Genomic DNA, 25,932 nt, shown 5'->3' with positions numbered 1-25,932 from the left:
GTATCCGTAGCCTATGTACGCCTGCAACTCCAGAGGAGTTACATGCGCGTTGCCGACCCTAACACCCTCCCACCCCTCGTTGAGCTCTGGCAACCTTACTCACCGGCAGGAACACAACACTATGAGTAGGGTCTAGTGTTATTTGGCTGCGATTCTCTGTAAGGTGGAGGTACTTCCCCAGTTGGGTTCTGCTCTAGATCTGGAATGACATCCGCTGTGCTGTGCCCTACCACACAGAGCCAGATGACATTTACAATGCCCATACCTCTCTTATAATGCCTGTGCTAAAAATGTGATTGCGAACTACCTGCAATAACTATACAGTACCTGGGCGACCGAGCTTTGCTCGGTTATAACTAACTATTTATTGTAATATGGTGGTGTATAGGTGATAATCTTAACTACATACAAATACTACATTCAAATTTTTTCACATTAAAACAAGACAAGGAAAACACGAGAACGCAGTATAGAAATAAACTACTATTACCAAAGACTAACCTAGAGATGTGTAAAAATAGTCCCCAATATAAATGTATTTTAATAACAAATAAAATTCCCAATAATATTAAGCTAGAAACTCGAAACACAGTGTTTAAAAATAAATTAGAAAAATTATTAATTGATAAATGTTATTATTCGGTTAAGGATTTTCTTAATGACGATAGTTTATAACATGTTTTTTTTTTTTTTTTTTTGTAATATTAATTGTCATGTTTAAATGAGAAGACTTGTTTTGTTTAGTTTTAAGTTAATGTTGTGTGCCCTTACAGGGTGTCATGGTCTTACTTGTATTTTATGGTATAACATCCTGATTTATTATGTACATGACTTTACAACAAATAAATAATAATAATAATAATAACCCCCCTGCGGGACCACCTTGTCGTGGTAGGGGGGCTTACGGGTAGAAGAGCTATAATTGGTCTACAACAGCTTGACCACACCCGTTCTTACGGCTGAACTAATAAAGTTAGCAAACATCCTGCTAAATCACTTCCCAAACTAACGGTCCCAACCTTCGATTCATCATGGAACCAGGTAAGAATTGTAGGTATAATTTGCGGTCGCTGCCCGGGGGTCGCCGGGGCGCATCTGGAGCCGGTACTGGATGCCACAGTATACGAACTGCCGGTGGCGCGGAGTTGAGCAGGCGGGCCCGCGTCGATCAAATTACTACAGCCGGTCATCGGGAGCTGAGCAGGCGGGCCCCCGATGTTGATGCTACAGCCGAGTCGGGCGAGGATACGGTGTCACTGTTTTCGTCTATCCCATCAACTCGCCCTTCATATATGACTAGATCCAAGTCCACCATATCTAGTATTAACCCCGAGGATGTTGTGCAGGATGCCCTCTTAGACGAGGATATCGATACTGTACCCACCGAAGGTGAATCTACTAAGCGTAACAGATGGACATCCGAAATGAACGAGTTCATACTACGCACATACCTCTACCTTACAGCATTAGACACAGACAGGAGAAACTACTTAGAAGCACTTCATTTAAAATTTACAGACAAATTTCCCCAAATGAAAGTCAGCCGACAAAGAGTCGGGGACCAGAGACGAGCTGTGGAACGACTAAAAATGCTGCCTCAAACAACAATAGACAGAATTTACACAGAAGTTAAAGAAGAGTTACAAGTAGTACAAACAAATATACAAATACACACCCAAATGTCATCATCACAATTAGATACACAACAAACACAAATGCCCCTCACCACACAAACCAGAAGGAGATGGACGAATGAGCAAAACGAGGCCATAATCCGACTTTACTTACACATAACCAAGTTAGAAACGAACAGGACAGCATACCGAAAACAATTACATGAACAGTTTATTGCCAAATTCCCATCCCTTGCTCATGTAAGCGAACAAAGAGTAGCTGATCAGAGGAGAACAATTATTTACAACAAATATATTACTGACCAGAGGTTAAAAGAAATCAGACAAGAAGTAGAAAAAGAGCTTACAGACACCCACCAGACAAATATAGTTAGAGATTTCAATATCATGCCAGATAGCCAAATATTTATAGACAGCAATGAAATGTTTAACGAAATACAACCCCTTGTTGACAGTTCCCAAACAAATACAAACACACATGCGTCCCAACATCAACCTGACTTAGATAACCCTGAAATTAATGAAATATTTTCAGAAGTGTTTGAACATTTCAAAGATACTGATCCCACTAGCAGACCTTATATACCCAAACAGAAACCATCCAAGAGATTTGCGAACATAGTTGCTTATATAAATAACATAATCCTACCAGAAAAGGTTGACAACGAAACTGATTTCCTCACCCTTCAAACAATAATATACTGCGCTAGCTGGACAGCTGCCAAAGCTAACGGTACAAAGCTCAATTTAATTCCACCTGTCACATCACACCCACCCCGCAAAAGGAAAAAGCCAAACTGGGAACACAGATTAGATAAGAAAATAAAGGATCTGAGAGTAAAAATAGGTAGGTTAACACAGTACATTAATGGCAGTAGAAGTAGAAATCTTAGTTTACAAGTAGAAAGTATCCGAAAATGGTATCAGATCCACTCTACACATGAAGTATTGAACACAAACTTGGTACAATGTTTAGACACCTTAAAACAAAAACTTGCAGTCGCGTCGAGTCGTCTTCATAGGTACAAAGCCTGTACACTCCGAAAAGACCAAAATTTCCAGTTTGTTAACAACGAAAAGCAGTTTTACAGACAAATTAAATCCGCCAGTACCAATAACCACGAAAACAGCCAACAACGTTCTAATTCTCACAATGGACCAGATACAGAAACCTTACACAAATTCTGGGCTGATATTTGGCAAAATCCTGTTGCACACAACAATCAAGCTGAATGGATAGAAACTGAGAATATGGCTAACAGTAGAGTCAATGAAATGAAGTTCGAAGCCATCCCAATGGAAACTTTTGCTGAAGTAATACGAAATTTACACAATTGGAAAGCGCCAGGATCTGACCATATCCACAGTTTCTGGTACAAGAAATTTACTGTACTCCATCCCTATTTGTACAATCACATCAATAATTTTATTTTGCACCCAGAAACCATGCCCATATATATCACTACAGGAACAACGTACATGCTTCCAAAAGACCCCAATGACTCCAAAAACCCAGCTAAATACAGACCTATTACATGTTTACAGACCATCTACAAAATAATCACAAGTTGTATTTCCGAGCTAATTTACAAACACGTCCATAGCTATAATATTCTCGCAGAACAGCAAAAGGGCTGCAAGAAACTGAGCCAAGGTTGTAAAGAACAACTAACCATTGATTCTGTTATCTTAAACCAGGTTTTCAAAAATAAATCAGACCTACACTCAATGTACATAGACTATCAGAAAGCATATGACTCCGTACCCCATTCCTGGTTAGTTAAAGTACTGGATCTATATAAAATCCATCCACAAATTATACAGTTCCTACAGGTAACAATGCAACACTGGACTACTCGACTTAGACTGACTACACCAACGGGCACAATCGAATCAAACCTAATCAAAATACAGCGAGGCATTTTCCAAGGAGATGCACTCAGCCCACTTTGGTTTTGTCTAGCACTCAACCCCTTATCCAATATACTTAATAGCACTAACATAGGATACTCACTCAAATATCAACCTGACACAAATGACAGACATACCAACCAAACCGACGTACAACTAAACCACCTTCTGTACATGGATGACATTAAGCTGTATGCCTCTGACGAAGTTGACCTGGACCGACTGGCTAACCTGACAGAAATATTCTCACAGGACATCAAAATGAATTTCGGGATAGATAAATGTAAAATTAATTCAATGAAAGCAGGAAGAAGCTACAGACACAGTTACACCTTAGAGACTGGAGAAGCAATAGACCCATTAGATGAACTTACAGGATACAAATATTTAGGATATCTGCAATCACAACGCATTCATTATAAAGAAACGAAGGACAAATTAAAGACACAGTTCAAGCACAGACTCAATTCAATACTCAAAACTCAGCTAAACTCAAGAAATACAATTAAAGCAATCAATACATACGCGATACCTATTTTAACATATTCTTTTGGCATTATCAGATGGAATAAATCGGACCTCAAATCTCTGCAGCGTGTAATACATACCACGATGACTAAGTTCAGAAAACACCACCCTAGATCATGCCTTCAAAGACTGACTCTGCCAAGGAAGGAAGGCGGCAGAGGGCTTATAGATATAACAAACCTCCATAACAAACAAATATTGACACTGAGAAAGTATTTTCACCAAAAGTCAGTTTCCTCTACCATCCATAAAGCCATAGAACAGAACGACCGCCAATTTACGCCCTTGAACCTGAAAGACAGAACTACCCAAAAAACTGAATTTCTAACAGACCATAGAACCAAAATAGCTGAATGGAGCGCAAAGTCCCTACACGGAAGACACCGTCACGATTTAAGCCAACCAAATGTCGACAAAGTGGCGTCGAACGCATGGCTGAATCGTGGCGAACTTTTCCCAGAGACGGAGGGCTTCATCATGGCTATCCAGGATCAAGTTATTGAGACTCGAAATTACCAAAAGTACATAATTAAAAACAGAGCCGAAGATTTATGCAGGAAGTGCAGCAGTTCAGCAGAAACCATTCAGCATATAACCGGAGCATGCAGAGCAATAGTACAAACTGATTATAAGCACAGGCACGACCAGGTAGCAAATATAGTTCACCAAAAACTTGCACTTAAATACCACCTGATCCATCCTCCAGCCACTGCTTACTACAAATACACACCTGTTAATGTCCTGGAAAATAATACTTATAAAATGTACTTCGATAGAGCTATACTAACAGACCGAACCACACATTATAATAGACCAGATATAACTGTGGTAGACAAAACAAAGAAAACAGCCCTTTTGATAGACATAGCCATCCCTAACACCCATAACATCCAAAGTACAATAGCTGAAAAATTATCCAAATACACCGACTTAAAGGAAGAAATAACCCGGATATGGAAGCTAAACAACGTTACCATAGTACCCATTGTTTTGTCTACCACAGGTGTCATCCCGCCTCAATTACACACCTCCTTAAAATCCCTGTCATTACCTCCATCGTCTTACATTGTTATGCAGAAAGCTGTAATTCTGAATACTTGCCGAATCACCCGAAATTTTTTACAGAATGATATAGCCACACAGACCTAGACCAGAAACTAATTTTTTTTTTTAATATGAAATGCACTTGGCCTTGGCCCGTGTACTTCATTACGCCAGTACTCTGTGTACTGAGATATTTAAAGAACCCGCAATAATAATAATAATACATTCTTTTACTAAATTAAACTTGTCTAAAACAATAAAAATTAAAAAATTATATATAAAATTGAACATATAAAAAAAACAAAAGTTAGTCACCAGGCGAGATTCGAACCCGTAACACTCGTTTAGCAGTCCGCGTCTTAACCCGCTGGACCAGACGGACAGTGGCCGGCAAAACGAAATTAGCGACCATATTCTGCGTCGAAAGAAAAACGCATGAAAACTCGAAAACACGCGTTTTCCCAAACATAAGACTAATCTAGATCGATTGTTTACCCCCAAAAACCCCCATATACCAAATTTCAGCAAAATCGTTAGAGCCGTTTCCGAGATCCCGGAAATATATATATACAAGAATTGCTCGTTTAAAGGTATAAGATAATTAGGCATTAAAACACTCGTGTGATCTTTTTAAGAAACTCACTTCGTTCGTTTCCTAAGCCCACACTCGTGTATTTTAATGCCTTTTATTATGTAGCAGTAACATAAACTACTAATATATGTTGAAAGTAAGTACAGGCGGCTGACACAATGGTAACAAAAGACAAAAGTTTTGAAAATGTAATTTTCATCATCGTCACTTGGCTGTACATTTGAGGGCCTATCGCGAACCACGTTCGACGTGTTACCTCTCTGTCGCACTTGTAAATTCGTACGTAAGTATGACAGGGAGGCAACACGTCGAACGTGGTTCGCGGTAAGCCCTCTGATGCCACCTACATTAGTCTTTTGTACGCCGGTATAGCCTTCGACTCAATGTATAATCTACACTTTTTATGGAAACGTAGTTCCTCCTTCCCGTAGAAATATTTAACTTTCCCATCACCAAGAAAGATTATTTGCTCGCAGTTATTAGCTGCTCAATTCCTCGTTTTTTCTCTGTTACTAAGTCAGTACAGTACACATATCAAACATTATTCACTCATTTTGAAGTCATAATAACTTTTATTCTATAATTAAATTCATGTAATGTCCGCATCTAATTTATGTGCACGATAAACAAACAAATGAATGATTTGAAAGAAAAGACAAACAGCGCTTGCGAAGCTGAGCGGGGGGCGCGGGCGGGGCGAGGTATCTATCGCTCACTAGGTCGGCTACGATAGGCGCGCCGAGCCGACATGTTGACCGACCAGCGCGGCGTGGTTATGAATTTCGCGCCTTTTTAAGTTGATTTTACTATTACAATGCAAGCTACACACAGATGTTTCTACCTTTCCATAAAATGGCTGCATATATTATTTTATAGTAATAGACTTATCTCTACGGACTTTAATTCAATATTAGATCTTACAGGACAAAAAAACGCACATTAATTGTAAAGCACATATCCTATTCTTCTAATTTTTTGCCTTGCCTATTAACTTAAGAATTTAGATATGATATTGTGGATTTTTCAAACTTTAATTCAATATTGACAAAATAATAAGCTAATTTGAGTTTGACAAAGTAGCACGTTGATTTTTTTTCTAAAAATTTGATAGCATAAAGCCTCATACATATTATAAAAGACGATGCTTAAATTTTGTACTTTAATTCAATATTCAAAATTCATCAATAAAAATACATAAATACCTTATTTATATCTAACGCTCGTTCTAAATTTTCTTCATATATTACAAATATGCTTAAAAATATGTCCCATACCAGATACACATCACTTTTCACTCTTTAGAATTATCGAAACTTATAGGGCAAAAATCCGGTCCCACTATTGGTCTACGAAGGGAGTGTTTTAAATCGACACGAGTTGCGTTGCGAATTACCTATTCGCACATGTATCGTACAACGTTTTACAGTACATATAGCCCTTTAAATGTTCGACATAGTAACGTAATATGCAAATTTTCGCACTAGTGCTGTAAAGTAGCACCATATGTACTGTAAACGTACATTACAAACTATAAATACGACTACATTCATTGCATTCCATCTACCAAATACTGGAACTCTCCCATCATTTACAACCCAACAAATCGTATGCTCATACAATTCAACACATCCAATCCAAGAAACCCTCATAAAATACACAGTCCCATTAAATCAAACGAGAAAATGCTTTATAAATAACAATTAGAACTCAAAACAAACCTGTAAAAGAAGAGCTTCCCACCGGTGACAATTCAACCACAAATAGAAATCATTTTAAACTGGTCGTTGTACTAACAGCAATAATCTTAAATGACCATCAATGAACCTTATGTTATTAGTAATAAGGTTTACGTAACGGCAATTAACAATGTGAATGATATAACATGGACGTATTGAATTGACTTCGTTAACGGCGGTGAACGCGGTACGGTGCGCGGGGCAATAAAAGGCCAATTTAGGATGGCGGCAGTATAAATAGTAGCTTATGAATTCGTTGCGTCGGATTTTGTACGTTAGGTAGATAATCGTTTGAATGGTTAATTTTGCGGCTATTATTTAACGCGTATAGCTATTATCTTCGCATCTAGACCCTTATTAGAACTTAAAAAACGATTATTGATTTGTTTTTGATGTTACTACATGCAGCACGTCTCGCTAAGATGCATCACGGAAATTTTGAAAATTGGAAATATTTACTAAACTAGGCGCTCTTTCTATAGGTAAGCAAAGTAAAAACAAAATCAAATCAAAATCAGCCTGGGGCACTGGAGGCCTTGGTCACTTTTTCTTAGTATAAAAAATGAAAATAAAAAAATTAAAAATGAAAAAATGAAAATGAAAAAATGAAAATGAAAATTTATTGATAACAATAGTAGCAGTTTATAGTATCAGTATGTAGTAGTGGTAGTTGTATGTTGTATATGACATTTATTTCAGTTTACAAATCAAGATCGTCGTCACAATGATTTTTAGATTTTAAGATTTTTATTATTGTATGTATGTTAGTTTGTATGGGCCTGGACTGATAATAAAAGATATTTAATTTTAATTTAATTTAAGCGCCCCGTGGTGGGCGTTCATCATGGGCGTTGCGATAGTGTTAGTAAAGTTATTCGTACTTCTTGTTTTATAGTAATTTGTCATTTTTTTAATTAACTCCCCTTTCGAAGTTGCTCGTGCATATTGGTACGATGATTTTGAGTATTAGTACAATGTTTATTGTTTACTAGTGCAGGGGCCCATTTCTCGAACGGTATTAGTGTAATATTAGCATGTTGCCATGGTAACCGCCACAGTTCGTGGATTAATAATATTGTTCTAATACCGTTCGAGAAATGGCCCCTGGATAATTTTTAGGGTTCCGTGGCCAAATGGCAAAAAACGGAACCCTTATAGATTCGTCATGTCCGTCTGTCTGTCCGATTACGTCACAGCCACTTGTTTCCGAAACTATAAGAGCTATACTGTTCAAATTTGGTAAGCAGATGTATTCTATGAACCGCATTAAGATGTTTACACAAAAATAGAAAAAAAAAACAATAAATTTTGGGGGTTCCCCATACTTAGAACTGAAACTCAAAAAATCTTTTTTCAACCCATACGTGTGGGGTATCTATGGATAGGTCTTTAAAAATGATATTGAGGTTTCTAATATCATTTTTTTTTAAACTGAATAGTTTTCGCGAGAGACATTTCCAAAGTGAAAAAAAGTGTCCCCCCCCCCCCCTGTAACTTCTAAAATAAAATGAAAAATCTAAAAAAAATATATGATATACATTACCATGCAAACTTCCACCGAAAATTGGTTTAAACCAGATCTAGTAAGTAGTTTTTTTAATACGTCATAAATGGTACGGAACCCTTCATGGGCGAGTCCGACTCGCACTTGGCCGCTTTTTTGAATACTGTCTGGTGTAAACATATTAAATACGTATGTGTAATATACTAAAAAAAGTAATTATACATTTTTATACATGATGTAGACAATCCTTTAAATAATGTTTGGGCACTTTGGATGCAAAACTATTGAGTAATTTTTATCATGAAATAAATTAATCTAAATTTAAACTATTATAATTGTCTTTTTTTTCTTTATTTATTCCTCTACCATCACCATTACTGACTTGCCATCTTTATGGCGTGAATGTTATTAAAATTAGACTCGTATGGAACAATTTGAGCGGCTTTCTCGGCCCAACCGGTTCCCGGTCCGAACCGATACTATAAATTATGAAATTCTTACCTAAATGCTTCTTTCGGCGCCGGATTACATTATACGAGTTAATGATCAATAATTACGGAAATATGTACCATGATGGTTGTTGTTTCGGTAACTTTAAGAGGGAATTATACCACGTGACCATCCATACAACCGACCGGCGGCGGTTGACGACCGGTTCGGCCTAGTGGGTAGTGACCCTGCCTACGAAGCTGATGGTCCCGGGTTCAAATCCTGGTAAGGGCATTTATTCGTGTGATGAGCATGGATATTTGTTCCCGAGTCATGGGTGTTTTCTATGTATTTAAGTATTCATATATATTATATATATCGTACCCTCAACACAAGCCTTATAGAGCTTACTGTGGGACTTAGTCAATTTGTGTAATAATGTCCTATAATATTTATTTATTTATTTATTTATACAAAAAGAGAAAACGTTTTTCCACTTCTAAATATATTTCCATTCTCCATGTTTATTTAGTATGTTGTTGTCACAATGAAAAACTATGTTTATCGGTTTTCCTTTCTTCAAAATTTTCGGAACAAAAAAAAATATTTTCAAAAAATGAAATCTATGAACCTAGAATATCCTGTATTAAGTATGCTGAAGCGATCGACATCAAAATCAAAGTGATTTGTTAAGATATAGTTGTTGGAAAACGTTTTCACCCGAAATGGAATTTCATAGAAAAATTATCGTTATTTCGTCAGATTCAAAAAGCTATTCTTCCCTCTTAAAGCGTTATTTCACAATAATTAAATAAGTATAATTAGATACGCTAATTCTTGTCAATTATATGAATTGTAATAGGTACCTACTAGTAGTTTTAATTTGCGCACGAAGTCTGTAGAATTTCGGGCTGACAGCGGGCAACTTCTGTTCGCGCTATTTTCTTTGTATTATAATTTTTAGCAATGAAAACTACTTAGTACAGTCACGGACAGTTCAGTTCAGTTCAAATATACTTTATTCATGTAGGACTAGCAAAAAGCACTTATGAATAGTAAGACAGTATTACTTACATATAATTATCTTAAGCTAATTATCAGAGCAATTTATTGATGTTGTAAATATTATTCCATATATAATATTAATGAATATAATTCATAGATCAAATTTAATACTAAGAATTTCACAAAATATCGTCATACAACAAAAAAAAACAATTGTATTAAAAATACTAGTCTAGAATGTTTCTAGAATAAATTCTAAATTTCAAACAAATGAAGTAAAAAATAAAAACAACAAAGGAAGTACATGCATTGAAATATCCATTTCATCATCATTATTCAAATATAATAAATAATGGACTTTAATTGCTGAGCCATTTAGGGTTCAATTTACATTGGACATTTCATACAGTTAGTATTGAGAACCAAATTAGTTTGAACCTTAGATGGATCAACTCTGTGACCGTACCACACGGAGGACAGAGACGACGGACGGAGGAGGTTTTTTTTATTAGGTACCTACATAAATGCTCATGTGAAATTACATGTAATTTAAGTATGTAGTTTTAAAATTCGGGCGAAACTTCGAGTGTGTGGAAGCCGCTTTTTGGCGGCGGGTTCGTGAGACTACCAATAACTGGGGGGCTAGTCAAGTTACCAATCGTTCGCAGACAAACGAAACGAAACGCTATCTGCCTCTATCGCATTATTATGAAAGAGTGATAAAGAGATAATAGCGTTTCGTTTCGTTTTTAGGGTTCCGTAGCCAAATGGCAAAAAACTGAACCCTTATAGATTCGTCATGTCCGTCTGTCTGTCCGTTTATGTCACAGCCACTTTTTTCCGAAACTATAAGAACTATACTGTTTAAACTTGGTAAGTAGATGTGTTCTATGAACCGCATTAAGATTTTCACACAAAAATAGAAAAAAAAAACAATAAATTTGGGGGGTTCCCCATACTGAGAACTGAAAGTCAAACGTTTTTTTCACCAAACCCATACGTGTGGGGTATCTATAGATAGGTCTTCAAAAATGATATTGAGGTTCTAAAATCATTTTTTTCTAAACTGAATAGTTTGCGCGAGAGACACTTCCAAAGTGATGAAATGTGTGTGTGTCCCCCCCTCCCCCCGTAACTTCTAAAATAACAGAATGATAAAACTAAAAAAATATATGATGTACATTACCATGCAAACTTCCACCGAAAATTGGTTTGAACGAGATCTAGTAAGTAGTTTTTTTTTAATACATCATAAATGGTACGGTAACCTTCATGGGCGAGTCCGACTCGCACTTGGCCGCTTTTTTTACAAACGATTGTCATCTTGGCTACGCTACCTGTACACTTAGCGAAAAGGTAATGTCGTTGAAAACAAAAACTAGCTGCAGGATCCCACCGCTGGCTCCCATGCGTTCTTGACAGATATGCCACATTACTACGATTCCGACTTCGCACAAGTTAAATTGCGGTAACCGTACAGAGACTTTCTAAAAACGTTGCATTTGACGTCAATACGGAGAACTGTAGTTGCGGGGTAAGTCTCGTCCTTCATTTCGAGGCCTTTACACATTATTGTTAGAATTTGATGATTGAGTGCGTGTTCATACTTTACAAAACCCGGATTAAGATTAGAACACCGTTACATCAATTTGAAATTATTCCACACAATTTCCTGTTAATAAATGACATGAAATGAAAAGTAACCAAGGGCTCCACTAATAACACAAACACAAATTTGAGCCGTGAAATAACACAAATGTAAATATTTTCATAAAAGAAGAATTTAATTTGGTCCCTAACAGTGACATCCCCGTAACGACAATTTTAGGAAGTCCCTATACTGTATACTACAGTTAAACTATGCTACATGTGATGTTATGCTCCAAGCAACGGTAGGCCTTACCACGGCGGAAGCGTTATAATGGCCGTATTAACTAATTATTAACTATTATTACATTACAAAGGCATTTATAACAAGTTTGAGGTTACTAGCAGATGCTCTAAATGAGCTTTTCATAACTTTGCACTGGTTTTCTTTTATGCCTTCTGCTGCGAGCGGAGTGGAGTCCGTACGGAGTTTGTTTAAGATTGCCTTTCCACTAGGCGAAGATGAGCGGACATGGCAGGAGACGCGTAGGAATAAATAAATATTATAGGACATTATTACACAAACTGACTAAAGTCCCACAGTAAGCTCAATAAGGCTTGTGTTGTGGGTACTTAGACAACGATATATATAATAAATAAATAAATAATAAATAAATATTATAGGACATTATTACACAAATTGACTAAGTCCCACAGTAAACTCAATAAGGCTTTTGTTGAAGGTACTTATATTTATAATATATAAATATTTATAAATACTTAAATACATAGAAAACACCCATGACTCAGGAACAAATATCATGCTCATCACACGAATAAATGCCCTTACCAAAGAATTCGATTCCCACCGGTTTGTCTTATTTCAGCCCGTTGAGTACTTTCACGATCGGTTTATGGAGAAAAGGAAAGCAAAATTAGCTCCAGGTTTCCTACGAATATTTGTGACGAGCCGCCACTGCTACCCACCAGGCCAGACCGGTCATCAAATAGCACGAAAATCGGCTAATAGCATTTTTTCTTCTCCGCTCCGCTAGATTACAACCAATGCTATTGGTGCTCGCCTCTGTCTCAGCAAAAGACAGTCTAACGCGCAATGGCGAACTGCGTAGAGTGCTTCCACTGAATAAGAGTAAGCGGAGCGGACTAAACGAGTTCAAAGTGTAGAGAGATGCCACGAATAGTGGTTTTGGCCGAATACCGAATATTCGGGCCCTTTCTGCGACCGAATATTACCTACAATTTCATTACAATTTCATGTACCAAATGTTCAAATGAACATGCTTACAATGAAATAAACGAAATGAAATCAAATATTCGGCATAACTTGCGTAAATTTTGATTTACATATATTATATAAACTGTTCACCAACAAAGCACGCAATTTGTTAAGATTTCGTTTTTGTTGCTAAGAACTAGTGTTTGTATTTATATTTAAAGAAATCAAGCCCATAATAAAAAAAAAAACCTAATCTACAAATGCTCAAAAAAAAGGCTCCGTATTTAACAACTTCCCAAGAATCCATTTCAAATATTAAATAAAGTGGTTTGCGGTATTGTTTATTGCGTATTTTTTCTTTTACGTAGGTGTAATAGGTAGGTATTCAGCTGAATTTAGGCAACAATAGGCCGAATATTCAGCCGGATATCGAATTTTCGGTAAAATAGCGGAATACCGAATAGTTGCCATCTATCATAATTCGTGGCATCTCTAATTTTGTGGCTCTAGTCTAGTAGTGGTATGGCTTAAAGGACTCGCATCCAGGCCATAATTCTTTAAAAAAATCTAGTAGTGGTAAAACATCACTCTATTAATATTAGGTACCGCTAAGCAAGCGTGCTCCGTCGGGTTGAGGTTTGAAAGTGATAGTACAATGGTGGGAAAATTAGTTTATTTGTAAAAGAAACCTCTATACCACTAATTCGTAGCTAGTAATTAATATACATAGTAGCTTTTACCGGGATGGCGTTAACCATGTGATAAAATAAGCGTAACTTTGTATACGTAACATTATTAAAAAAAAAAGTCATTTATTGTCGCAAAAAATAAATAAATAGTACATACAGCAATTATTGTAATTAACGCCTTGCAACATTAACTATGTACATTGTACTTATTCAGCATCAAAAGTAGGGGATCAATCAAGATGTCAAAAGTATCTTAACAGTTTAACAAAATGTGATGGTTCTTTATGTAGAACAAATTAAGACGGTAAAAGATATACTTTTGAACGTAAATTTTAGAGATTTATCTATATTTGGAAAAGTTATCCGGAATATCAGGGCTATAACCGCGAAAATCGAAGTTCGCAAAATGAGGGCATGTTTTTCTGCCACTCTAATTATGCTTTCATTGGGGTAAAAGAGAAAGATACCCGCGATATGCGAATTTCGGTTTTCGCGGTAGACCTCCAGATACTTTCGGCGCGTTGTTTCATCGGCTGACTGTACAACCAGAAAGGTGTTAATATTTAACAATACATACTAAACTTAGTACAAAAACATTAAGTACCTACTTAAGTATTTTTTAAATTTGCGTCGCTTCTAACCGTTTTTCCGAAAATATTTTAAAGCGAAAAACAAAAGCGACTTTATTCCACACAAAACACAATTCATATTTAATTGTAACGCAAAAGCCTACAAACTGCTTGATGTCAAGAATTCAGACATACGTCATATGTAAATTAACAGCATCATCCTAAAAACAACCTAGAAGTTATATTGACACGGTTGAGATTCAAATGTGTTAAAAAAGCTTGATATGTCGTTTTTATAAGCAAATTATTTGTATGCAGGTCATACACTACGTGGGAGAGTCCGGTATGGCGGACGGGAGCCACATATTAATACGGTTTTAATGGTATTCGTGTTAAACATAGTTTTCGGGGATTGTGGTGGTTATAAATGATATAATAACCGAGAAGAATGTTTATGGTGTCAAATTACGAGGTACCTGCCATAATAAATAAATAAATATTATTGGACATTATTACACAAATTGACTAAGTCCCACAGTAAACTCAATAAGGCTTGTGTTGAGGGTACTCAGACAACGATATATATAATATATAAATATTTATAAATACTTAAATACATAGAAAACACCCATGACTCAGAAACAAATATCCATGCTCATCACACGAATAAATGCCCTTACCAGGATTTGAACCCTGGACCATCAGCTTCGTAGGCAGGGTCACTACCCACTAGGCCAAACCGGTCATCATACTATCTTAGATGAATCGTCCAAAAATATGTAGGTACGCTCTTATGTCTCTATATACAATTTTTGTGGCTACGTTGGTGGCAAACAAGCATACGGCACGCCTGATGGTAAGCAGTCTCCGTAGCCTAGGGACGCCTGCATCTCCATAAGTGTTACATGCGCGTTCCCGACCCTAACACCCCGCACCCCCGTTGAGCTCTGGCAGCCTTACTCACCGGCAGGAACACAACACTATGAGTAGGGTCTAGTGTTATTTGGCTGCGGTTTTCTGCACACAACAAGAATAAATCTATTTTAACAATAGTACTCTAACGCGACTCCCAGGCCAATTCGAACGTTCACTAACATCAAACCAATATTAGAATGATTTTATACCCAGCTATTTAATTAAACTACGTCCAAAAGAGAGGTGTGCGCACTGTGAATGTCAACTCGCTTTGTGTGGTAGGGCACAGCACAGCGGATGTCATTCAAGATCTAGAGCAGAACCCAACTGGTTACAGAAAACCGCAGCCAAATAACACTAGACCCTTGTTGTGTTCCTGCTAGTGAGTAAGGTTGCCAGAGCTCAACAGTGCGGAGTGTTAGGGTTGGCAACGCGCATGTAACTGCACTGGAGTTACAGGCGTACATAAGCTACGGAGACTGCTTGCCATCAGGCGGGCCGCATGCTTGTTTGCCACCGACGTAAAATAAAAAAAAGATAGGAATCATATCAGCTATAATTTTGAGCTCGAGACAGACCTCTATAGTTATCCTAATAGTTCCTAGAATTACTTTAAATATATATTTACAGTAATTTGGTAAGGAATCACTTTTTTTAAGCTAGGTAAAGTTTGGTGGTAGGTAATTTTAAGAAAGTGCACGGTGCCTATTTTGTGATAATTTCGATATAACTGTTTCCGAACGTAATTATTTAGTTAGAAGGGTTTTCGAACGAGACCCCCGTTCGTCTTGATTTTGTATGATCCATGATTCATCTTGATGAGCACATTAAAACTGATCGAATATAAAATAACATATTTTATTTACTAACAATAACTACCCGTTACCACTTCTTATAACAATCTTTTCCAAATGTTTGCAGTCACCTTGTCAATTGTATATATGAAATTAGGTACGTACTTTCGTAGTTACATACAATGACCAATATTAATTACATACTATAATTAAAAGATTTTCACGGTGGCATTATGGCTGGTAACTTATGAGCAACCGATAGATATCGATAGATCTAGTTGATAATCGATCGTCTCGTTAACCAAGACCGATTAAGATCGATTGACCTCTTAGCTGAGTTGATGTAGGTTCAGTTCATGTAAAACTAGTTATACCTATAGGTATCCCGCTCATATAGATTTAGATTTATTTATTTGACAACATATGATTACAGTACAAATTAATGACAATTTATAAGAATCTACTTATAATGTGATCGTCAGAAATAGCAAAATTTTGGCCATTATATGGAAAGCCGACTCAGACGACCTGTCCCAAAGAACGAAAAAGTTTCAAACGAGATGTCATTCATTCACTGGGGGCTTATCTCGTACATCGACAACGCTAATCAAAATGAAGAAAAGTATCGGGATAACAGATGATACCAATATAAACGTGACTATTTCCATATATTATTTCATTTTTAATTGGCGTTTTTTTTAACGATGGTTCTCTTGACTATGCCCCAGGCATATTATTATATTATTGGACATTATTACACATATTGACTAAGTCCCACATTTAGCTCAATAAGGCTTGTATTGTGGGTACTTAGATAACGATATATATAATAAGTATATAAATATTTATAAATGTATTTATTTAAGTATAAATACATAAAAAAACACCCATGACTCAGGAACAAATATCCATGCTCATCTCAAGAATAACTTGCCCTTACCAGAATTTCAACCTGGGACCATCGGACCAATACAACTTAGGATGATATGTAGTCTATGGGTCATCAGATTTACAGTAGTATAACTAAGTTGCATCTAAATGAACGAGTCCTGTTTGGCCATAAAAGGCGCTAGAAGCGGAACACGCAAATATTTTAATGAGCCTGGAAGTGTCGGGCCAAGTTCTTGCTACGAGTAACGTAAGGTATTTCTAATTCACGCCCGGAGCTACTTTTTATGCGTAATTTATAGTTTTCAACGAGGCTTAGTTGCCTCGGTTGCTATTCAATTCCCAGTTTTACATTACAAAGCGACGAAAATAAACATTCTTTAACATACAAAGTTGCAAATTATAGGTTTTTATTGTTTTTGTAAGTATAGTATAGTTTCAAAGCTGGTTGTAACAAATCGTTTGTTTTTAATCGTAGCTTGTAGAAACATTCTTGCATTGAATAGTTCAAGTGGCCACGTCTGGAAACGATAGGACATATTTTTAAATCAAAGGAAAAATGGAAAATTTCTCCGCTTCGCATTCGCTTCGTTTCAGACAAAATGCGAACTTGCTACCTTTTAGAACACCGGTCCAATCTAGCCCTGCGGAATTTTACCATTCTTCCTTTAATAAAAAAATGTTTTACAGTTATCTAACGGATGACATTTGTCGACGCCATATTTAACGTTTATCAGTTCGTTCTTTGTCTATCCATAGCAAAACCTTTTTATTTTATTTCTGAAATTTGTTCCTGAAGTGTTGTTTGTTTGTCCATGGATATTTGTTCCTGAGTCATGGGTGTTTTCTATGTATTTAAGTATTTATATATTATATACATATATCGTTGTCTATGTACCCTCAACTCAAGCCTTATTGAGCTTACTGTGGGACTTAGTCAATTTGTGTAATAATGTCCTATAATATTTATTTATTTATAATTTGAATATGCATTAGTTCACAAAAATACATGAATTCGGAAGCTACTCTTTTTTAATAGTTGAAATTTAGAATTGAACCCATAAACACCTATACAAATACACATTGCGTACTAATTGTACAAAATCATTTCAAATATAAATCGATGCCATATCAAACCATGGCATACATCCGTCATTCAAGCTTTGCTGACACATCATCAACAAAAGTACCAAGCCATATCACGAAATCAATCAATTCTAAACTCACCACCATTGTATTACGACTGAAAATAATTGTAACCTAATTGCCACGTATTGCCTTTTCGTATTTTATTATGTTGTAAGTTTGTGCCAGTTATTGATGATGCTCAGAATGACGAATCATTCTGGTCCCTTCGAGATGCCGGTGATAAGAGGTAGATCAAGTAGCAGATAGGCATCATTGTTCAAATGGTAGCTTCACGATGACTTGGCCCGTTTTTTGACATGTCGTGCTGTATTAATTTGTTAGATGCTGATAATAGTGACGTTAGTAAAATCTTCTTTAAATCGGGACAGAATAAAAAACTGAACATTTCACTTAAGGTTAAAAATAAAAGCCTACCTTGGTATCCCACCAAGACGAATCCATACAAAAATTAACGAAAAACGCAAACGATACCACCTTCTATAAAAAAAATGTTTTATTAAGACACATTTTATTCACATCCCCCCATCAGATTTAGATTTAGAAGGTGTTTAAGCCATCTTATCTTGTGGTGAGATTAATGAAGGATATATTATAAATGTTCGCTGCCAAGAGTCAACGAATCAAATCTTGCCTTAAGTGGTGTCTTCCCGTTTATTTTAAAAATTGAAATGTCTTGCAATGAATTAATTCATATTAAATATACCATACCATCAAAATAGACAAGTTTTTAAAAATCTGAGCTCAAAACTAAAAATTATCTTTCTCCCTTCCAGACCCGTCTGCCGCAACTGCGTGATCTCGCCCACCGGCTCGCCGCCCCCCCTGGACCCTACCCCTCCCCCGCCAGCCCCCTCATCCCCCTCTCCCCAGCCGAGTCACTCCAGCCAATCCCCGCACTCATACCCGAGGAGGTATCCGGAATACGGGCAAGGACACTCGATGCCACAGTCGCCGCCGGCGATGTCGCTGTCACCACATCCAGTGCCGCAGGGCAAGTTTAGAGGACTACTTGAACATGCTGAAAGGTAAACTCACTTTTTGCTGTTTAACCTATCTACATCACAATCAGCATCATCCTTTTACTATCAGAACGTACACGGAGATCTATTAAAAGCTCCCATCCCAACTGCTTCTGCTAGCGCAACAGAGTTCCCTATTTCTGAAAGACCAATGCCAAAGGTAACTGGTATCTTGGCGAGATCTAGCTCTCCGCCAATTAGGTCTTGCCAGAACTTAGAGATCTGCTGCTAGGCTGAAAGGTACATGGTAAATCTATAAATATCACCACCCTTCTACTATAAGAACACACTGGGAAACCATAATCTAATCTAGCAAGAACTAGACTCCTACTACCTAAATAGCAGAGGATCCATCATCCAGCATAGCTACTTGGTGTTAGCCAGATCCAGCTCAGTATATATCAGATACCCTGAATACAGAAGTCATTCGATGTCGCAGTGTTCGCAGTCGCCGGCGATATGGTTATCACCACATCCAGTGCTCAGGGGCCTACCGCGAAAACCGAAAATCTCAAATTGCGGGGATCTTTCTCTTTACTCTAACTAAGACGTAATTAGAGTGACAGAGAAAAATGCCCGCAATTGACGAACTTCAATTTTCGCGGTTATAACCCAGGACAAGTTTAGAGGCTCCTGGGACCTGCTAAAAGGTAAGCTCACCACAACGAACCATCTCCTCAATAAGACCTGTTTCAGCTCCAAATACCTGAGAATAACTTCTTAAGGATAATCATCAAGCCGACAGCTGTGAGAAGAGTTCGGATTTTTGTTGCAACTGTAGGTGAGCTGGGCTCAACAGGTAAATATGTAGATAAAAGAGAAATAAATACTCTAAAAAGGGGAAAGCACTGTCCAAGCCAGGAAGAGAGATGAATGTATTTTTTGCCACGATATTCCTTCTCTTTGTTTAGCCATCATTATCAAAAAAGAAGACCAAACTACCCCAGGTGTTGTCAAGACTTCTGTCGGAGTAATTTGCACTCAGTATGTCGGGAGACCACACCTTTCATACTTTCAGCGCAGATCGCATGGTCGCCTTTTTATCGCCTATCGTGCCATGCGTCACTTTCACACATACCTACATACTTATTACAAAGTGACAGGTATGGTGTCAAACGGTAAAGAGACGACCAGCTTAGCCCTATAGATATGATAATACATCATAATAAGGGATTCAGAGGGTCGAAGACTTGAAAGTGCGCAGATAAGCGTCATGGCTGCCTAAGCCCAGACGGCTTGTTCAACTCAGCGTTATTCGACCATGTATAATTCGCAATCCAGTGCTACCAAAAATTGCATTCGAAACCTACATACGATTACATGTTGTATGATTTATTAATACCAGACCGATTCGAAAAATTATTAAGACAAGTTTAAGATCCTGGAAAGATTTTTAAAAAATCGATAACTAAACGGCATGTCAAAATTGACGTTTATTTCGATTCCGCTGTGATCTCAATAAGATCTATAATATATTTCTAACGTCAAAGTGACATTAGTTGCCCGAATCGAGCTGCTTCTGTCAATAATATGACATACTCATACAAACGATATTTAAATGAGAACTTATCTAAACCAGAACTCATTGTTATCGTATCTCATTCTTCGAATCGGGTCATGCGTCCTTTCGCTCCTATGTTTTTTAAACCCGTTAAAATGAGACTATCGTCCAAAATCCTCATTGGAAGCATTTAATTATCTAATACTTTTTGTTTATTCTTCCAGGTTAATGAAGCCAGGTGATGCACATAGGCACTCTCAGAGCGACGACGACTCGGGATGCGCCTTGGAGGAGTACACGTGGGTCCCGCCGGGCTTGAGGCCGGAACAGGTGCGTTTACGTTTTATTTCTATCACTAGCGACATCTAGTACATAGAAGAAGGAATTTCTAATTCTTAGGGAAGCCAGGCGATGCGCATAGGCACTCTCAGAGCGACGATGACTTGGGTTGCGTCTTGGAGGAGTACACGTGGGTCCCGCCGGGTTGAGGCCAGAATAGGTGCTTTGTAACTTTTAAGTAATACCGAAACTAGGATTTAACTTAGACATTTTTTAGAACCGGTAAGTATGTATTCACATTTTATAAATCAATGCAAATAAGAAATATTTTACGTTTATGGTTACACTCCCAGACACTATCTGTGCTCTGTGCTTTTCTGCGGTGCGGCCACCATACATCATACTTAGTGAAGTAGACAAAAAATGCGAAACCAAGAAGATCAGAAAATTTATTTTTACTGATGTATGGCTTCGGGCAAATTCGTTTGAAACCTTTTTTCGTATCCTGCAATTTATCCCCCATCCAAATTATAATTTAAAAAAACATTCACGTCGGGTTGGTAGGTAAAGCAAGATTTGAGTTCCCTTTTACCAACAAACCGTTCGTCATGTCTCATTTGCAGCTTGATTCGGATATCGCATGACAATTCAAAATTAGGAACTTAAGGCATGCCAACTACAAAATGAACAAAACAATTACATCTGGAATTACCTACTTTTGTCTCGATCTTCATTTTCATGGCATATTGTTGGCGAAATATAATTTGCACCAAAGGGTTGTTTCCATCTACAAATCTTAGGGCAGAATTGTATCTTTTGGATTATAAGAACATGTTAAACTACTTTTAGGGGACCTGTAATGACCATATTTTTGTAAATATTGAATTTAAAATATCTTTTGGCACACGTCACGTGACCAAACTCGAAACGTCTTTGAAGATTCTGATGACGTCACAACTTTCGGATTGACACTGTTGACAGTTAGGTGATAAACAACAAATGACAAATGTCAGTTGACAGCTCGTATCTTCTACGTGTGTATGAAGTTATGTGTCAAACCGTAAACTGTGACGTCACACAATTTTCAAAGAGCGTTTTGGTCGCGAAAGTATCTGTCAAAATATATTTTGTTAATTTAACATATTTAAAGCCGTTTTTAGTATAAAAGTTGAATTTTAGGCAACTTTTAGTTAATATAGAACGTAATACAAGCGTTTCAAAAAATTGGAAACAACCCTATTGGTCATAAGACTTTATCTCTACGAATAAAAAGAGGTGTGAAGTGCTTTGCTGCACGTCCCATCCTTATAGTTATGATACTTTCTGTTTCTAAGATAATATCGAAATGTTATTATTTATTTAACCTTTATTACACAGTACAAAAAAAATACAAATGGCGGACTTAATGCCTTAAGGCATTCTCTACCAGTCAACCATTGGGCCAAACAGAAACTTACAATTGGTGCGGAAAAGAAAATCAGTACAGAGAGATAAAAGTCACTATCTAAACACTACTATTATAAATAAACAGGCATAAATACATAGTATTATAAAATTTATAATCCTCGTACATACAACATATACCATATTATCACGTAAATTAAACTTTTTTCCGACACATATTTGATTGAAATTAAAGTTTTTTTTACATAAACATTTTTTTTTAATAATAGACTACGAATTGAAAAGTTAGAATACTAGAGAAGAAATTTAAATGTGGAAAAGTAACTGGGATCAAGTTAGCTCAAGTGTACTTTAAGCAAAACCGGACGCTAATTGTTAATTTACCCTATTTCAAAAAGAGCCATTAGCGATAACATTCGTCAGTGCAAATAATATTTCTTCGACTATATCAAGATTATTTCTTCTTAAACAAGTAATCTATTTAATTCATTTTTTTATTATTTTTTTATTTTATTTATGCAGACATTTTCTCAGCAACAAAGTGGTCAAAGCATGGAACAAACTACCAGAAGATGTGGTCTCAGCACTGAATGTCAATCAGTTTAAGAACAGACTAGACAAATACTTAACCAGCGCAAAGAATACATATTAAGTGAAGATCACTCAGATACAGGCAACTATCAGTTGTTTCAACTGCCTGCCTGATTAATAAATAATAAATAAATAAATAATTTATCTACAAAATAGAAATATATGACATTAACAAAGACAACAAAAATAAAATAAGGTAGGTACTGCAGTCCGTATAAACTAAATTTGCAGTGACTTGAACAAAACTAAATTTGACATTTATGGTGACATATCCACACTTTGTAATTTTTTTTTAATTTATTGAATAAACAAACAATTTACAGTCTAGAATTTAATACAAGACCCATCGTAGGCAAAACCTTGAGGAGGTTTGTGTGCCGATGGGGAGTTCAGAGAAAAAAGAACAATACATATATTAATGTCTTATATCTAATAAAAATTAAATAAAAACATTGTAGGGTTCTTAGTATAAGTAGCTTGTGTCGTTTGATTTCAATAAGTGCATTTTAATAACTTTTTTTATATGTTTACCATTTAAGTACATTACACGAACATCTTCTGGCAAATCATTTAATATTTTAGGTAATATATATCTATACAGCCTAGTGTCATATGTTATTATATTTGGGTTTGCAATATTTGCATATGCCTTGGTCCGTCTATAATCTTTTGAAAACATATATTTAAGTAGAAAATCTTACTCAGAAATATTTCCATATTCGCAATACAAAATGTGAACCATTGTTGTTTAGAAGTCCTGGGCCCTGCGTTTTTGTGCATTCAATGCACCTATTGTTTCAGGAGTTGCTCTTTTTCTTGTCTGGCTACTTTAGGATATTGGGTGGTAGAATATTGGTAGGGATGCAGGATTTGTAAATGGTTTGGATGAGTAAGTCAATGAGAAAATCGGAATTCATAAAAAAAAACCGGACAAGTGCGAGTCAGACTCGCCCACCGAAGGTTCCGCACTTTTTAGTACTTGTTGTTATAGCGGCAACAGAAATACATCATCTGTGAAAATTTCAACTGTCTAGCTATCACGGTTCATGAGATACAGCCTGGTGACAGACGGACAGACGGACGGACAGCGGAGTCTTAGTAATAGGATCCCGTTTTACCGTTTGGGTACAGAACCCTAAAAATGAAAATGTACCTATTTATATTGAAAAACGTATTCACGATTACTTATATACATACATAAATATTGGTAAAATTTTACGGTTTTACTTGTGGTCACTCGCCCAGCGCGCTGCGCGGCGAGCGGCAGTACGCGGCGCGCGGACTTCGTGACCGCTACTCATAAACTGTTAGTGCTTCAAAATGGAGACCTAGGCTCTCCGAAACATATCGCGCGAGGGTAACAAAAATACGTGAGTTAAACCGTATAATTAGCTTAGTGTTAGTATGACTCAAGACAAGTTTAAAACCTTGAATCAGGTAACTGCAATGAAAATCCCTTCAATCTGGGTCGAAAAAAAACAGCTTACTACCAAATATTTAATAAAGGATTATAGGGCAAAGGCTGAGGCGCCATCGCTCGAAACGATGCCTTTGATCGATTAGATGGCGCCACTTCTGATATTTAACACATTTCAGTGAAAGAATAAGGATCAAAGTCACATGGCATTCTAAAAGTTTTAATCATGTGCCGAAAGATGGCAGTAAATTTACTGTGGCTACAAAATTTTCTTTGAAAATCCACCTCCATTTCAAATTATACTTCGTATCCAAATCCAAGACAACAAATATAATTTACTAGCAGCAGTACACGTTATCGTGCAGTCCAAGTCACACATTTTAGAGATTATAGTATTTAAAAAACAAGTTCGCGCTGTCCCTCTCACTCGCTACGCTGCGTTCCTGCTTCGACATCGCTCCTCCAGTACTCATTACATGTTTTTGTGTTAGTCCGAGTCACACGTATTTTCGCCAAAATAGTGTTCCTCTAAATATGTGTACCTAATTGTGTTTCGATTAATGTTTATTGTGCGCTGAATAAGAAGTATAGAATCAAAACATTATTTGAACTGCCGACCGCCGTACCCTCGAACGAAAAATTGATGTTTATTCAGCTCGGCAAGTCTAGTCTCGTTTGCCATACTTACATGGCAGTTAAACTTTCAATTTGAAATTGTAGGTATATTCGTTTAGCGTAATAAACTTATTACCTAAGAAATCAAGTAAGTAATTTTTACGTTCATACGAAATCACTTACTACAACTACCTTCTTTTTTGAATAAATAAATTACAGAAAAAATAAGTATGGGGCTACAAATAGATTACAATTTGAACTTTAAATAATTGTAATACGTACTATTATAGTATTATTTACTAATATAATATTATTTAGATTTCATTTTATGATTGCATAAAATGCAATGTACACTCACAATTTTTTTTATGAGATGCTTTCGCGTACAGATTTAAATATACAAACCATATCTGAATAAAGTTAATATATACTAGGTAATCGTTTCACGAAAGCGGCTTTTACCATGTCCGATCTACCCTACCATACAATAAAACAGATAAAAATGGTAATCCTTGCCGATTGGTAATAAGTGCCTATGAATGATAACAAAACGCGTCTTTATGCAAATGTACATACACAGTACCAACAAGTTTAATGAGCGTCTTATGAGGATACCTATACAGGAGTAATGTCAATCAATACACAATCTATAAGACATTGGAAGACTATTTAGTCTGACTGACAGTTTAAAGTGTTTAATGCCATTAATCGACGTATACAAACGGGACGTGCTATGCGTGCTCCGATACCGTGCGCCCCATGCCCCATATGAGGGCCATAGTGAATCTATCGTATGGATCATGACGGATTAGGTAGTAGGCTTTAATCGGACATCGCGGTATCGTCGAGTCTTGGGTCCAATCGATGTGGTCGCCTCCTAAATTTGATCATCAGT

At 36.7% G+C, this 25,932-nt stretch overlaps 1 protein-coding gene across 3 annotated transcripts in view; it reads left to right on the top strand.

Moving 5' to 3' along the window:
• LOC133527635 (protein prickle) overlaps nucleotides 1-25,932 on the top strand; it is a 681,722-nt gene that overhangs the window by 523,059 nt on the left and 132,731 nt on the right. For all 3 annotated transcript variants that reach the window (XM_061864727.1, XM_061864726.1, XM_061864725.1), the window contains 2 exons: nucleotides 18,985-19,236; nucleotides 20,956-21,061. In XM_061864727.1, coding sequence (XP_061720711.1) covers nucleotides 18,985-19,236; nucleotides 20,956-21,061 — 358 coding nt within the window. The remainder of the gene's footprint in view (nucleotides 1-18,984; nucleotides 19,237-20,955; nucleotides 21,062-25,932) is intronic.

Source organism: Cydia pomonella, chromosome 18, assembly GCF_033807575.1.
Source record: "Cydia pomonella isolate Wapato2018A chromosome 18, ilCydPomo1, whole genome shotgun sequence".
Classification (NCBI taxonomy): domain Eukaryota; kingdom Metazoa; phylum Arthropoda; class Insecta; order Lepidoptera; family Tortricidae; genus Cydia; species Cydia pomonella.
Note: the sequence above shows the minus strand (reverse complement) of the source record. Positions and strands in the feature narration are given on the sequence as shown.